The sequence below is a fragment of the Acanthopagrus latus genome, chromosome 21 (genome assembly GCF_904848185.1).
Source record: "Acanthopagrus latus isolate v.2019 chromosome 21, fAcaLat1.1, whole genome shotgun sequence".
NCBI lineage: Eukaryota > Metazoa > Chordata > Actinopteri > Spariformes > Sparidae > Acanthopagrus > Acanthopagrus latus.
The window spans coordinates 1,793,480-1,809,867 of NC_051059.1; the positions used below are offsets into that span (position 1 = coordinate 1,793,480).

The 16,388-nt window shown below is 40.9% G+C and overlaps 2 protein-coding genes across 4 annotated transcripts in view; one reads left to right on the plus strand and one right to left on the minus strand.

Moving 5' to 3' along the window:
• Window positions 1–5,679, plus strand: part of tpra (translocated promoter region a, nuclear basket protein) — a 34,383-nt gene extending 28,704 nt beyond the window's left edge. The window contains exons 47-55 of the mRNA XM_037083063.1: window positions 66–259; window positions 509–580; window positions 976–1,067; window positions 2,741–2,853; window positions 2,959–3,057; window positions 3,142–3,283; window positions 3,551–3,648; window positions 4,951–5,061; window positions 5,282–5,679. Coding sequence (XP_036938958.1) covers window positions 66–259; window positions 509–580; window positions 976–1,067; window positions 2,741–2,853; window positions 2,959–3,057; window positions 3,142–3,283; window positions 3,551–3,648; window positions 4,951–5,061; window positions 5,282–5,337 — 977 coding nt within the window. The 3' untranslated portion in view covers window positions 5,338–5,679. The remainder of the gene's footprint in view (window positions 1–65; window positions 260–508; window positions 581–975; window positions 1,068–2,740; window positions 2,854–2,958; window positions 3,058–3,141; window positions 3,284–3,550; window positions 3,649–4,950; window positions 5,062–5,281) is intronic.
• Window positions 5,680–5,816: 137 nt separating this feature from the next.
• Window positions 5,817–14,053, minus strand: prg4a (proteoglycan 4a). Of its 3 annotated transcripts, none has more exons than XM_037083067.1 (14): window positions 13,952–14,053; window positions 13,732–13,862; window positions 12,943–13,059; window positions 12,128–12,241; window positions 11,905–11,964; window positions 11,722–11,784; window positions 10,276–10,494; window positions 9,981–10,079; window positions 9,533–9,619; window positions 9,189–9,328; window positions 8,520–8,679; window positions 8,033–8,131; window positions 6,435–6,563; window positions 5,817–6,271 (listed from the first exon to the last, which is right to left on the minus strand). In XM_037083067.1, the coding sequence occupies exons 2-14, from the start codon at window positions 13,832–13,834 to the stop codon at window positions 6,075–6,077; spliced, it is 1,587 nt and encodes a 528-aa protein (XP_036938962.1). In that variant the 5' UTR covers window positions 13,835–13,862; window positions 13,952–14,053; the 3' UTR covers window positions 5,817–6,074. The 3 variants fall into 3 exon arrangements, with proteins under 3 accessions (XP_036938962.1, XP_036938961.1, XP_036938963.1); XM_037083066.1 differs by having other exon boundaries at window positions 10,270–10,494; XM_037083068.1 differs by lacking the exons at window positions 12,128–12,241; window positions 12,943–13,059; window positions 13,732–13,862; window positions 13,952–14,053 and adding an exon at window positions 12,059–12,119 and having other exon boundaries at window positions 10,270–10,494.
• Between the last annotated feature and the right edge of the window lie 2,335 nt (window positions 14,054–16,388).

The window sequence follows — 16,388 nt, forward strand, 5'->3', positions numbered from 1 at the left end:
CTCTCTGATTGGTTCATTGGTCCTCATAATAAAATCACCTAACGTGACTCACTCATCTATTTCAGGTGAAGGCAGCAGCAGCGCCACATCAGAGTCAGACCCCCCAAGAGACCCTGTACACCTCGCTCCAACCCCCTCCCCCTCCTCCCTCTCCTCCCTTACACCCCGTCTGCCCCACCCACGCAGGCCCCCACACCCGCTCCCTCCCCGGCTGTACATCCAACCTCCAGCTCCAGAGCTGGGACCCCCTCACTCACAGGTACACATATTAAACTCCCATAGCGTGATCAGATGAAATAAAAAGATGACACTGGTTTGTGCTACAGTGGGCTTCAGCTTTCAGACATGAGAGAAGCAGGATTTTGTCTGCACATTTTTACCCAGTTATCAGGCTGGCCACACTGTCTGAAAGGCAGTTCCTCTGATGTGTAGATCAGTGTGTTGATGTCCTGGAAAATGATTTCTTGGAGAAATTGTGACAGTGATGACGTGTGTGTTTGTTCTTCAGAGACAGCCCTCTCAGCTGCGCAGACCATCAGTAGGACGGGGACCTCAACTAACCCCTGGAATAGGCAGTATGGTAAGGAAATGGAGTGTGTGTGTAGGAGTTTGTTGAGCATTCACTATACATGTAAAACATATCCTATGTATATATGCTGTACACACCAATGCAATAAACCGCCCACTACCACCCCACACACACCTCATTTACATCCCCACTTGTGTACAGAATCTTGTGTCAATTGATCTTGCTGTATATATTTTTACTATTCTTAACTATTTTTTATACTTGTTTATATGTGATATTTACATTTTATATTTTCCAAGCTAAGAGCTGCTATCCATGTTTTGTTGTTTTTGAAACAATGACAATAAACATGTATTCTATTCTGTATTATTGTTCTATATAAGGCGGTACTGTGTGGAAGAAGTAGACCTGCATCTGTAGTGAGATGGACTGTTTGTTTGTTGCAGCAACATTTCTTTGATGATGATGACAGAATGGTTCCCAGCACTCCCACTCTGGTAGTTCCACACCGCAGTGATGGCTTTGCTGAGGCTATACAGTAAGATGTGCACACACGCACTCACACACATACGCACACCCACCAACCATCATGGCTGATTAGACTTCAGTCGGTTGCCATGTGGAACAGGCATGGATCGGACTTGGTCCGTCATGTTCGACGGTATTGTGATCTCTTGAGTTTTAGGGTCAGGTCAACGCCCTGAGCTCTTTTCCAAGTTGCTCGAACCATTTCTGACTAGTTTCTCTGGTATGTGCATTATCCTGCTATTGTCATCAGGTGGGGCTGTAGCCATGCAGGGAATGTACAGTGTTTCCCACAGAATCAGACTTTGACTGGCGGTGGCTGTCCAGCTGGGGTGCCATAGAGCATGCGCACTCGAGACTTCCGCCGACCGGGTCGGCTAACTTCTGGATTAGCGGTCTCACAAATATCTTTTTTAACACACAATTGTATTAGATATTTTCAAGGCCCATCTATTTTTTAACAGATTTTGACCCACATATACATGGACCATGAACCTTTGTTGCCTCTTAGCAATCCAGCTGTTAGATAAAGGGGGCAAAGTGTTTTCATGCGAGGTTTCCCGTAAGGTAGAATACCTTAGAGATACCTGGAGGCTCGCTGCTTCACCTGAAATAAAGAACACCTATGCTAATGTCAGAAGAAATTATGTAGGTTTTTACAAAAAAATGATATCAGGCTTATTAAGTTCAGTCACATAACAAAAGTCATATACTTGATGTGTAATGACCAAAAACATGGTGACAATTTATGGCTGCATGTCACAATACAGGACAGTTAGACATAGACAGTGATGGAACAAGTATAACCTTTACTCAAGTAAAAGTACTGAATCCACACTGAAAATACTCCACCACAGTTAAAAGTATGTTAGGATTGTTAGCAGAATGTACTTAAATTATGAGTAAATAAGTAAAAGTACTTGTGTTTTAAAATGTTCCCTGTCAGTGTTTTCCTGTTCTATCTGATGTTTCTGGATTAATATTATTGCTGCATTGATGTGTATGTTGTATTTTACTGCTGCTGCATATAGTATTGGCTGGTTTCATCTGCAGCAACTCATCATAGCTATTCTCGAAGATCCTGACATGTTTGTAACATCGCTGTCCTTCAAGAAACATGTATCTCTAAAAAGTCAACTTTCATAAGCCTTGTACAACCTGAGATAGATTTATTATTATTTTGTTAATTCATTGTCAGAAGTAGAAGAATTTAGAAAAAGGTTATCACTCAGTTTATCACAAATATTTAAAACTAACTATAATCTGTCAGACAAATGTGGGAGTAAGAAGTACAGGAAAATGGTAAAACCAGAGTAAATTACTTTGAATTTATGCAGTACATTTTTAAGTACACTACTTTGCAAAATGTACTTACATTCCACTGGTGGACATAGATGTATGTAATTTGTGTTCCATACTGCAAGGACTTTTTATTGTAAAATATGGTCATCATCCAATTTCCACTGTGGGAGAAATAAAACATAGATAAATAATGAGCCAGAGATGGTCATCGGGCTAACAACCATGGAATGCAGATGTTTAATCTTCTTTTAAAAAAATACTTGAACTATAAAAACAATTCTAAACAAAAAAGACTGACAGTGTTCAGAATGGTCTTGGAAAAAAAAGCAGAACCTCAGAGGACGGAGACGGGAGGTAACATGAGTTTCCTGTCTGTTTCCTCAGCTCTCCGCAGGTAGCAGGTCTGTCCACCAGGTTCAGGTTTGGACCTCCAGAGGACCTGCTGCCTCAGACATCAGCCTCACACTCTGACCTGGGACAGCTGGCCTCTCAAGGAGGTACTGCACTTGCGCGCGCGCACACACACACACACACTCACCTGAACTGAGCTCAAACATTAACATGCTCATTCATTTTTAACATCCAACTGCTGTTGTGTGTAGGCCTGGGGATGTATGAGTCTCCTCTGTTTCTGGCTGCTCATGACGAAGACGGAGGAGGACGGAGTGTCCCCACCACACCTTTACAAGTGGCTGCGCCAGGTAAGACACACACTCACATACACACTTCAGCATGTGTCAGTTGTAACTATGATTGCTTCATCATGTTCCCTTTGTCTCGGTCAGTGACGGTCTTCACAGAGTCCTTGCCTTCAGACAGTGGTGACAACTTGGCATCCCAGTCAGTTCCCATGGTAACCGCCTCCACAGGGATGTCCTCGGCTGCAGATGATGGAGATGAAGTCTTCATGGAGCAGGGGGGAGAGGGGTGAGAAACCTATGAACAGTCAGGACTGAGGTGTCTTTGATTACAGGTTGTACAGGAAACAGATGTGTGGTTTTCATATTGGATGTGACAAAGAGGTTTGAGCAAGGGAAAGTAAATGACCAACACATCTGTTTTGGTAATGTTCAAGTGAGTTTGTTTGATGGTTTGTGGTTTAAAAAAAAAAAAAAGAGAAGATTGTGGGCCAGTCACTCACGGCTGTAACTTTGTATGGATGGAGCTTCATCTAACTGCGTTTGTGTTTTCCAGCCCTGGTATTGAATCCTCTTTGGAGAGCCAAGCAGACATGGAGTCATCAGGACAGCAGAGTGATGATGCATCACTGCCATCTACCAGCCAAGACCCTGGTAATTTATTCTGCTGACTGAATGTGTTTTCATTTTGAATCCCAACCAGTGTTTGCTTGCATGTAATCAGACCTTCAGTGACTGTAGTCACAGGGCTGTTAACATGTTAGCTTTCATGCCAAAACAAAGTTAGATCCAATAACCAAAAATCTGAGATACTTTAGAAGCATCTAGGAGAACCTTGAGTTTTTAGCAGGTCACAAACTGTTGTTATACAACTAAAAAACATAGTCATGATACCGATACAGTTGAAGCTATTGAGTGTAAGTTAATACATCCATATAGGATATTAACAGGTGGTCAGATAATCCTTCAGAGCCTTCCTCTCTCCAAATTCTTGAATTCAATTTAAAATCTTTTCATTTCCAATCCTCTTCTGCCTCCCTCTTTTCATCCTACAAAAGATTTATCCTACCTACTTAAGTTTCTGCTATGATACCATCGCTCGCTTGTCACCCTCACCCGCTATCGCTATTGTCGGACGGGGGGGTCGCAATCATCGGAAGTGTCGAGTGCGCATGCTCTATGGCACCCCAGCTGGACAGCCACAATCAAAGTCTGATTCTGTGGGAAACACTATACATTCCCTTCAGGGCTACAGCCCCACCTGATGACAGTGGCCCCAATAGCAGGATAATGCTCATACCAGAGAAACTAGTCAGAAAAGGCTCGAGCAACTTGGAAAAGAGCTCAGGGCGTTGACCTGAACATACACCTCCAAGATGACCACTGCCTTGCTAAAGAGGCTGAGGGTAAAGGTGATGGACTGGCCGAGCACGACTCCAGACCTAAACCCTACTGAGCATCTGTGTCAAACAGAAGGTGGAGGAGCGCAAGGTCTCTAACATCCACCAGCTCTGTGATGTCGTGTGGAAGTGGATTCCAGTTGCAACCTGTGAAGCTCTGGTGAACTCCATGCTTAAGAGGGTTAAGGCAGTGCTGGAAAATAATGGTGGCCACACAAAATATTGACACTTTGGACCCAATTTGGACATTTTCACTTAGGAGTGTACTCACTTTTGTTGTCAGCAGTTCAGACATTAATGGCTGTGTGTTGAGTTATTTTGAGGGGACAGTAAATTTATACTGTTATATAAGCTGTACACTGACTGCTTTGTATTAACATGTCATTTCTTCAGTGTTATCCCATGAAAAGATAAAATATTTATAAAACTGTGAGGGGTGACCTCACTTTTATGAGATACTGTACATATAGAAGTCCTGGCTCTCAGCTGATGTGATGAGCTCGTGTTCTGTCACTCAAGTTTTAATATCCCTGCTCATCTCTGACTTCTTTCACAGACACCAGCAGTGTTCCTCAGCGGCGCACAGTGAGCACTCTGATCGGCAGCCTGTCAGGCAGAGGGACCAGAGGAGGGAGAGGGGAGGCCAGGACACTGCTCAGCCGCAGAGGTGAGTCCTGGAGGACTGGGCTGTCAGTGCCTCAGTCAGGAATATGAAGCACAGCACAGTGCAGGGCTCTGATGTTGTACACACAGAATAAAGTCCAGTCAGTAAAAGGATAATGATGAAGCTGTTTATTTAAGTAGTGAGCAGAATACACATGGGCACAGAAATAATGGTGATAATATCATGAACCGGAGATCAAAATCAACTGTTCATCTGTTTTCAGGAACCTTCTCTCGAGGAGGAAGGGGAGGAGCCATGGGCAGAGGGGGCTTCGCCTGATGATGTCACCAGCAGCAACTCACCAGACATTTCACCCCACAAGAAAAATTAAAATCAAAGTCATTCAGTATATCAGATATTCTGTTTGGTCCAAATCAGTAGTCACACTATTACGGGCAAGATGTGACTGCTATGTCTGTGCGTGATCCTTTTTCTGGGATATGTAAGCTCACCCTCTTTGTAAAATCCAGCTTGTTTTAAGTTGACTTGTAATTGCCGTTTCATGTGTATTCATGAGAGCAGTTCCCGGTTTGTCATTTTGTTAGTGTCACTGTTTTGCTCTTTCTTTGGGCTGTTATTATTACACGTTTTAATAATAAAGTCAAATGATAATTGCAGAGATATCATGTGTTTATATCATCACTGACTACTATGATGTAGCATTTTCTTCGTGTCTTGCTTCCATATTTAATGAAAATGGAAACCGGATGTAGGAGTGGGACACAATCACTGTAATGCTGAAACAGCCAGTGAACAGATAATCAGTTGGTTGATAGAAGATTATTTAACAATTATTTGAATTAAGTCAATCAAGAAACAAAACATTTCCTCTGGCATGTTTTCCTGTGCTGGCATTTAGATGACATTTTAAGAATTCACTGTGTGAGTTTAAAATGATGATATGAATGTCTTAGAATAAACATTGCCACTCTTAGTTAAGTAGGTATATCTAATGACTAGAAATGCAGAAAATATCAGAACAGAGCCTCTTTCTTCTCTCGTATTCCAGGGTGTTCCTATGGACAGCGCAGCCACACTGTGATGGAGTTGGATGAGGCTGGCTGGGAGGGGTTAGCATTCTGCGCCGCCATATTGGCAGCACTAGTTGCCACAGCAGCAGGGCTGAGGATGGGTAGGGGTGCGAAGACTGCAGGTGCATCAGGCTTGGCCAGCGTTGGTAGGTTACCTGAAATCTGGACTCTGAAGAAGAGAGCTGCAGGGAACACAGAATATTATTTCAGCTGAGAACCACTAGACAAACAAATGAACATTAGAAAGCTCATGGAACACAAGATAAAGACGGTATATATTTGGTTCAGAGTCAACATGGTGTTGCTCTATTGAGAACAAACAGAATGCACTCTGGAGTCTCTTACGTCCGGAGAAGACGTAGTGCTCGTATCGGTCGCTCCTCTGAGGGCTGGGCATGGACAGAGCAGAGGTGACCGGGGTGGGGAAACCCTTCAGAGACACTTTGAGGTTGATCTCTCCACTTAGAAGAACTTCTGGATATGATGAAGAAAAACAACATGCGAACGCTCAGTGTAATTTCTTCCTCATTCAAAACAAAAGTCATAAGCAGTAGACCAGTTAATGTTAAAGTTTCCCTTTATGTTTAGACGCTTTTGTGTCATCCTTCCTCATCCCCTGACTGTCCTGGCAGTTCTAGTGACAGGTGGCCAAATAAATGTACTTCCAATGTAATGCAAGGAATCTCTGTGTGCCTGTACATTATTCATATATCTGGAGTACTGTCCATTTGATCTACTTCACACTTGGCAGGTTTGTTGCTGAGGACCAAAGGAAGTGCAGTGCAAAATTTGAGGCAGATTAGATTAAACTTATATTGAATATTAATCATTTTAAATAAACAGTGAAAACCACTCTGGTTTCATGGCTCTGCAGACTGAAGCCAGGCTCACATGTGTTCCCTCTCATGTGATCTCATGGGTAAACAGACATAAACAAAATGGAGCTTTACTAAAGTGTTACAGTGGGAAAAAAAAACAAGCAGAAGGTTAAATGAGTCAGGATGAATGGGGGGACACAGTCAACAATGGTTTTATATTCTTCAGTGAGTCACAAAAATTCACTAACTAATATTTTGTTGAACTGCCTTTGACCTCAAGTAGGCCCACATTTGTCATTCGATCGTTTTGATAAGCTCATGCAGGTTTTAATAATGTGTTGGACAGATTTAGTAGTTTCAGCATCTCCTCAGTTGTTTTACTCTTAACTTGATGCAGGCCAATAATTTGACCCTTTGGAAACAGAGTCAAATCTTTTCCACAGGATTTGTCTTCAGACATGGTTGATTAAGAAATGAGAGGCTGCTCACTTCATCAGTTAGGGTTAAATAACTTGTTGCCAGCAGAAACATATTAATCACTGTAGTAATTATCTCTTTGCTTAGTTAAATCCAGCTGGTTAGTTAATACAAACCTAGTAATGTTTCCCATCAGTGAATAAACCAGCTTTTCTCAGAGGAAAATAAGGTCCCAGAAAACTGTTTGGAGCTAGAAAGGTGGCAGGGTCCGCCACATATAAACAAACTAAAACAGTATAAACTGTGTTGTCCTTTAAGGTCAGTTTGTTAATTCAGTTTATTCAGTCATGAAAACAAAGAGAGTTTGATTCTTTAGTTTGTTTAGGTAGAAAAAAATCAGCCAATGAACATCCTTCTCTGCTCATAAACACTTCTTCAACAAAACTGCAGAGTGCTCCTTTAATGCAGAAATGTTGCAAATTATATCTTTTTAATATATTAAGAAGTGAAGAGATGAAAATGTGATACTGTAGGTATTTCATTATTTGAATAAATGTTTAAACTGCCCAATAAGAAAAATGAAAATGAGTTGATTAACACTGAGAAGTGGTTGGTTCACGGTGAGGACCGGACTGTGATGTTGGGTTTGTGCTTCTTTTAAAGGAACAGTCCGACTTTTGGAGGAAAACTCTTTGTTAGGATACTAACCAGCCTGACGAGCAAAACGCCTCTGAGGGGAACTTCTTGGTGTCTTGCTGCAGGAAGGAGTTCCGTCTGATGGGAAGGTGAACCTCTGCATGATGTCTCCTAGAGCACAAAGAGAGAGAGAGCAGGTCATGTCCATAGAAAAACTCAACAGCAATGTCTCTTTCCAGAGCTCATGATCTGGTTACTCAAGATAATCCAGTTTCATATCAGGACAATTTTATTTTGCAATACTACGCGCAAGTAAGCAAGTAAACAATACTAGCATTACAAGTAAAAGGATTAATATGTATTTTTGGTTTTCGAGGTGAACTGTCCCTTTAAGGTGAGGGACTATTAATTGCCTATGTATCCCACCAATGCCACTCCAGCTAGTGTTGAGATTCAGCAGCTCCCTGATGCACCTAGATGAAGTGAATCCCTCCCACCTCTTCATTCTGCCTCTCTGTCTCTGTTGGTCAGTTTCTTTGTGTCTTCCTGGTGTTCTCACCGTTTTTAAAGAAGAAGACAGTCTCCGGTGTGCTCCTGGTGGCCGGTACTGGCAGTGCAGCACTGATGCTTCCTGTCAGACCTGGGAACTCAGAGGCCAGAGGTTTGGGGTAGCCCGGCTCCATCGCCATGTTGCCATCAAGAAGCCAGAACTGGTCACCCTGGAGCGAGGACAAGCAGGACAAATGATAACTGCACTCTGACCCCCATCATCACTGAGAGGCCATTCTGATGTCATCACCATCGTCCTCAGTGACAACAGAGCAGAATTTTCAATGGATTTTCAGTTCTGTAATCTGTCCAATTTTCAAAACAAAAACTGTGCAATAACATATAAATTAAAACAGGAAAGAATTGTGTGAGTAATAGCTTGTTTTACAAAACTCTTAAAAAATCTTTAGAAAAGTATCTGCACGTGCTGGTGCCCTCCAGCGCATCACTGTTCTGGACCAGAGCCCAGAGTTAAACTGGACTGTTTGCTGTTTTTGTGATGGCAGCAGAAGCGACAGGAGTGAAATCAGTAGTACTAATGCAACAGTAGAAGGATTTAACTCATAGTGCATGATCCACTTTAGACATTCAGCAGGCATAGAAGTCATACAATGACACATGGTCGCAGGGGACAGCAGGTGACAGCAGCTGTAAACATGGGCTATAGTACTTATTGTACCTTGATGATGTAGGTGTTTCCATGACAGTTGCAGCGTGTGAAGACTGCATCGATGGGAGAGGACACACCCAGAGTGTCTGTGATACTCTGTGGTTGGCCAACTGAGCGACTGACAGGGTCCACTGACCAGAACAGCTCCCCTGAAACACACAGGACACACAGCCACTTCATAGAATCACACTACTTTGCAGTAAATATGGGTGATCACACAAAGATCACACACACACAGATTAGATCAACACTATATTTTCTTTATATCCCTGAGTTGTTACATACACTAATACAAGTACAAACAACACAATACAATATTCAGACTTTTGCAAACCACACACACTGATACTGACCTTTAAATATCAGTATGGTCCCATTGCTGAGAGCTGTCAGTCCATTGATGGGAGACTCACTGCAAAGGTTGATATCAGCTAAGAATCCTGCACACACACACACACACACACACACACACACACACACACACACACACACACACACACACACACACACACACACACACAGGTGTGTTTCCATCACTTTTACGGAAGTTGCATGAACTGGATTTCCTGTATAGTTACCATAACCATAAACATAGTTATAAGAACTACATGTTAACATCTAAACATAACTTTACCCGAATCTTAAACAAGTAATTTAATGATTTATGTCACGGGACTTGCATGGTGTCCATAAGTGAACTGGAGTTCCCACAATGTATCTGTGTGAGCAAATGTATGTCCCTGTGTGTTACCTCACACACACATCTACACACACACACATCCACATGACCACTTGTCCTACCTGTCCCTGGTCCCTCAGAACCTGATTCCCCCATGGAGAGACCCAGTCCCTGAGCTATGTCCTGCAGAGTGCTGGGCCTGGAGCCTGCAGGCATGGGACCTGGGAACAAAAACATATTTTTAACCTGTGATGGAAAAAAAACTGAAGTTGATACTTGAAAAAAGAACTGTAACTCACAAAAATGTCATTTTCATAGTTTTCAAAACAAATTGTGAGAAGCAAATCGAAAAATGTTCTTATTATTTGAAGCATGTGTCCAATTGAACTCAGTAATGTGTGTTTAATTAACCTTGACCTGGCCCAGATGGAGCTGTTCCCCCAGGTGACAGCACCAGGTGGATATTAAGATTTCCACCAGCACCTCCAGGACCAGAGGGAGCGACAGAGGCACTGCTCCCCCGAGACGGAGCACTGTTGCCCGGCAGAGAGTAACCAGGTGCTGGTGCTTCTGGAGCTCTACCACGAGAGGCAGCACTGGACGCTGGCAGCAGACCAACAGGGATGTTGCTCACACCTAAAGGGAGGAAGAAGTTTCAATGTTATTGAAAAATCAAGGAATAAAGTTACAATTAAATATTCCAAACCATGCTGTAGGGGAGTGGTTGGTACTGCTGGAGGGGTGGGGCCAGAGGAGCTGCTAGTCAGCTGGTGGAGGGGGCGTGATGCACCTGGACACTGACCCCCGAGGTACTGTGGGCAGGGACCCTTTGCTACATAACAAGACGTGACTTCAGGTTAACAAAATGAAACAGCATTGTTACAATTACAAACGATCATACAGAAGCTGACACACTGACAGAGACATGTTTTGTAGGTTTGGTTCCCACTGCTTTAGCACTGTGTTTAAAGTATTCTGATTAGGTGATCAGTAGATTAGAAAAGTAAAGGTGTTGTTACAGTTTGCTGTATCAGGAAGTAAAAAAAATAATATATCAGCAGACTGGCACGCATTGTGAAATGTTGAAATGATTAGTAAAACAACAGCAGCAGTTAGCCTGGTCAGTGTTCAGGTAAAAACATCTGGTAGCTCTGGTGGCTTCATCAGCATCCCCCACCACCTGCCACCTCCAGGACTCCTACAGCTTGACTCTCTATAAAGTTGGTAATTCTGTATATATAATATACTGTAACTTTTTTGTGGTATAGCATGAGCACAAGCTGAAATGATTTACTTCACCATTCTCAAATTGCTGAAGTTTCTACCAGCAGTCATAAAGCCTGGCTCTTTGTAATGGTCAATCTACTGTAAATCCACTGGCACATAACCTCTGTAAAAATCAACATGGTTCCCTAGTAGCAGAGAGAGAGAGTGCAGGGACAGAAGGGCTGTTCAGTTGAATATGTTCTGGTCTTAATGCTAAGCGAGGCTATCTGGCACAGCTCCATATTTAGCGTACATCAAAGTGGTATTAGTCATCTTGTCTAAATCTTTGCGAGACATTGTATTCCAAACACACTGTATTTTCCAAAGTATCAAACTATTACTTTAAGCCCTTCAAATGTGTGATAGTTAAGAGGATATTGTGGGGCCCCTGTACCAAACAGGGCCACAGGTTGGCCACAAATGATTTTCCCATCAGTAATCCATTCTTTTTTAATTAGTATGTTAAAAATACATTCTGCATGCAGGGGTAGTAGTACAAGCCTTGACTGTGTATTCAATGAACGGTGGATATAATTGTATACAGTGAACGTTTATTGTGTCATGAATCTATTCGAAAACTTGGATTAGACCATCTACCTGTGTACCATTCCTCGCTCTCACTGTTGGACCTTTTCTTGCTCTTCTGGGATTTACGATTTCCTGGGGAGGGGAAAATAATGAAAAAAAAAAAAAGAGAGAGAAAGATATCAAGTTTATGAAGACTTTGAAACACACCTCTGATCATTAAGTTAGAGGTAATTGTTACTGATGCCTAGTAACCTGAAGCTGCAGCCCTCAGAGGATGGAGAGTCCGGGGGTGTGAGACTGACACACTGGCATCTGTGGACAGAGAGAAAGGTAGAAACAAAAACTCGAGTTTAAAACTGTCACATTGTCAATTCAGGATGTTTTGTACTTACTCAGGCTTCATTACATGTTTCCAAACCCCATTTTGTGTACGTGTGTATCATTATGTTGTAATAATTAAGGGTGAATCCCTTACCACAGTGTCGCGGGTAGTCATGGCAACAGGTGTTGTAGTTGATGCACTGTGGATCACACTCACAAAGCTGTCCACGCCTGAATGTCTCACCGCAGCGACCCTGGCAGGACTGAGCTGAAATCAGAGCCAGACACAAAGAACAGAGAACATGTTGCGTTTAACTGGTTCAACAGTCTGGTGTTTAAAGCTGATCTAGTCCATTTTGGCCAGAAGGGGGCAGAATAACATCCCTGACATTGCTTTATAATGGCTACTGTGTTAGCAAATAATTCAAAATCAAAATCCAGCAGACGCGACACGTTCATTTGGAGTCCTCTTTCTGTCCACAGCATGAATAAGTGTCTTTAGCCACTGAATGTTCCACTGTGCTTGCATAAGAACAGCTAACATTCTCTTGTCTTTCTGATGAACGGAGTGAGACCGAGCCAAACCAAACTGACATAAAACCAGCAAATAAAAGGCTAAAATGCTTTGAAAAAAATTAAACAGGTATTTCAAAGAGGCTCAAAAAATCACTCAGGCTAAAATATGCTGACCAGAAAGGCTGAAATGCTCCAAAGAACAAAACAATAAGCTAAATGAGGCTGAAAAGTTGCATATATGCTAAAGCAACTAGCTAAGGAAGGCTTCAAAGGTCTCGCTATAAAAATAAAGCTGCTTCTTGCTCACTGTCACATAGTCATTACAGCGGCCAGCCATTGTCAGTGTTAGTGACGCTTGTGCTTCTCCTATTAGTCAAAGTGTCTGCTGTAATGTGACCAGTCAGATGTGGCCTAGTGTTCTCTGTCTGTTGTGTCTCATCATGAGAGTCTCACCAGTGGTGCAAAGAGCCTCAAAGTCTTGGCAGCATTCATTATGGTGCAGGCAGCTGAAGTCACAGGTGCACTGCTGGCCTCTGGTGAAAACCTCACCACAACGACCCACACAGCTGCCTGAAGAGAGGCGACACATCAACAATCAATCGTTTTAATTCATGAGATGTGATTGTCTTGTGTACAGTCATAACATTATTATAAGATGTTATCAAGACCTCCCAAGGTATTGTGGGTGCTGTATTTAAAGATAGATGTGACCATAACTCCAATCTGACATTCTAAGGTGTGTTCACTGTCACACTGTGTGATTTACCAGATTGGTTATGTTTTATATTAAGGTGTTTTATTTAGTTAGTTATTAGGTGATTAAGCCCTATAAGTCCTTATTAGATGCTTATTAAACATATTTCATGTTAATAACATGCTTATAAACTCTTACAATCTAACAAGAAATGAGTTTAGGATGCTGTTAACACTTACATAATCATATGAGCACAAAATGTTTTTTTTAATAATCATCTTATGAGACTGAGAGCATATAAGAACCTCAGTGACCAGACTTTAAAAAATAACTGGATCATCTCAACATATCTGAGGAATATTATTTGACATCATTCGGAAAATAGTTCTAATTAAACATTGTCACATGAAGTATTAAACGAGGTAAAGGTATAAGTACATCACAAGACAGTAAAAAAAGTCTGACACAACATGTGTATAACTTAGACACCACAGAAAGCAGGAGCATAGATTTTAAAGGCTGAATGCATGTGTCAGTGTGTATAGTACCTGGTGCAGCAGCAGCAGCAGCAGTGTAGCTCACAGCCAGGCCGAGAAACAGAAGCCACGGTGACATTTTCATCACCATCCTCGTCATCATCATCATCTTCATCACACACTCTGACTGAATGGAATCCGTGCTGAATGAAGATTGTAGACAGACAAGGGAGCGTGAGAGAGAGAGACACTGCTTCAGTAATAGAAGGAGAGTGAGAGAGTCAGTCGTTACCTTCTGAGTTTGTCACCTCGCCCCGTCTTTGTTCAGTCTGTCCGTCTGTTGGTCTTATATATGAGACAAATGCACAGAGACAGGACACGTTTAATTAGCATCTCTCTCTCTCTCTCTCTCTCTCTCTCTCACACACACACACACACACACACACACACACACACACACACACACACACACACACATCACCCACAGACTAATTAAAAACCACCAAGACGTAGGCCTATTTAAACTTCCTACACTGACGGTAAATTAACTCCTACACAGTCATCCCTGTCAGAAGCAGCCACAGAGAGTAACTAATTACAAATTTCTCCAGTTACTTCAATAGCATTTTCATATTAGTGCAACATAGACTGGTCTCCTCTCATTTTAAGCATGTTATGATAATAATCCATTGTAATGATAAAAATACTAACTGATAAATGAAAAAAAAATCCTGACATCTGGGAACAACCTTTATGAAACAGAAATATATTTCCCATATATTTAAATCTAATATACCAACATTCTGTTTTTTTGATATACAATTGTTACAGAATTCTGTTTAAAATAAGTGTAATCTTAATTTCTGTTGAATTAACAATGTGATTGCAATAAACCAATAATTGCTAATTCTCATATATTGTTAATTAACATGTGTTTTCAAAATATATTATATATATATATATATATATATATATATATATATATATATATATATATATATATATATATATATATATATATATATATATATAATATATTAAGTAATATTATTAAAAATGAATGTCCATTTTTATGATACATTCGTAATATATACTGATGTATTTAAAGATATATCACTGAAAATATATGACCACTGTATTATCAATATGGAAATTCATTCAATTCTGTAATATAATCTTGAAGCAGAATGACAAAATATTGGCATGTCTTGTCAAGTACTAATGGACTCAGTGTATTAAAATGTATTTTTTAAATTATATTTTTCAATACATGGTTGTTATTTTGAAATGAAATTGGACTAATGTCTTATTTGACCATAAAAGCAACAATATGAACTTGGAACTACTTTTAGGTAAATTACCTGAAGCAAATACTTGAGTACAATAGTTCAGTGTACTTTTCCACCTTTGAGGTCTGCAGCTTTGTCCACTTGTGATGTAAATCCTACCTGTTGACCTTTGGCCACACTTTCTGTGCCAGCTAACTTGATGATTGAGTTGCTTGAACCCGCCAAGCTGATGTCATGTGGTTTTGGCCAGTTTGCGGTGGTTCAGCTCAGTCCACGGGTCATAAAAAGTGTCTACATGTGGTATGAGCCAAATAGCCAAAGAGAGGAAATTATGAAAATAAAATGATAGGGGTCAATCTGGTGAGGCTTACCTGATGTGGTGATGTGGATAGACTGCATTCATTCTATTTTAAATGTATTTATCGCTCACCGTAGCAAAACTAGCAAAGATCAGGACTGAAATCTAAGAAGAGACCGGACAACGAAGAAAGATATTTTACTTCCAAATAGTGCAGAAACATTATTCAAAGAGCATCTTAGCTCTAACAATGCTTACTGGTATACTCTGGGCTCAAAATGTATGAGTATGTATCCATAACAATCACATTTATGATAATAATAATAAAAGTCTTACTACCTTTTCCAAGAGCTCTCAGCTTACAGTTTTTTTTAACAGATGGTAGAGTTTTCTTAGCTGTCGTGGAGATGAGTCAGTTGCTCAAAATCATCTGTTTGGAAGCTTTAAACAGGTTGTTGGCAGTAGGGGATGGTAACATGATTGGGTAGGGCATCTTCAAAAGGCTCAGTTGGTCACAAGGAAGGATGGGACGAGCGTCACCACTTTGTGAAACACATGATTGTAAAAAGGGATATTACTACACGGGCCCAGGAGCACAGCTAACACTGACTCCTCTCTGGGTCATGAAATAAGGGTTAATAGAAGCATAATTAACATATTTATTATTGCTTTATAAGATGCTTATAACTACTTATTAGAAACTAGTTTAGAGCAGTTTACAGGCTGCTTAACAATGTTATTTAAATCATCACCTAACTATGCACTTATCAATAGTTTATGCTTTTTTGCAGCAACCAGATCTGAAGTGGGAACAGTGCCGTATTAAAGTGAATAAATCCTTTAGTATGCACACAGTTAACTATAGGCACTGCGGAATGTTTGCTAAATGTGATTAAGTCAATGAGCAATACATATTAATACATTTCATCAACACCATGTTAACACATTTAGTAAATAGTCTTAATAAAGTGTCTTATAAAGCAGTAATAAATGTAACTCTTTTCTACTCTTGTGTGATTAAGCATCTTATAAGGTCTAGTAATTGGCTTATTGCCTGTTAATTAATGCTTTTTACAAGGACCTTAAAAGAGGGCATTAATATTGTTCTTTACCATATCAGGCAACCCTTACACAAACTGTTT

Excerpts from the sequence above, each read along its gene's own strand:
- prg4a (XM_037083066.1), bottom strand. The coding sequence starts at position 13,834 with ATGAAGATGATGATGATGACGAGGATGGTGATGAAAATGTCACCGTGG. Across the intron at positions 10,080-10,269 it reads TCCATCTGGGCCAGGTCAAG|GTCCCATGCCTGCAGGCTCC; the intron begins GTTAATTAAACA and ends TTTTGTTCCCAG. Across the intron at positions 6,564-8,032 it reads GCGTTTTGCTCGTCAGGCTG|AAGTTCTTCTAAGTGGAGAG; the intron begins GTTAGTATCCTA and ends CATCATATCCAG.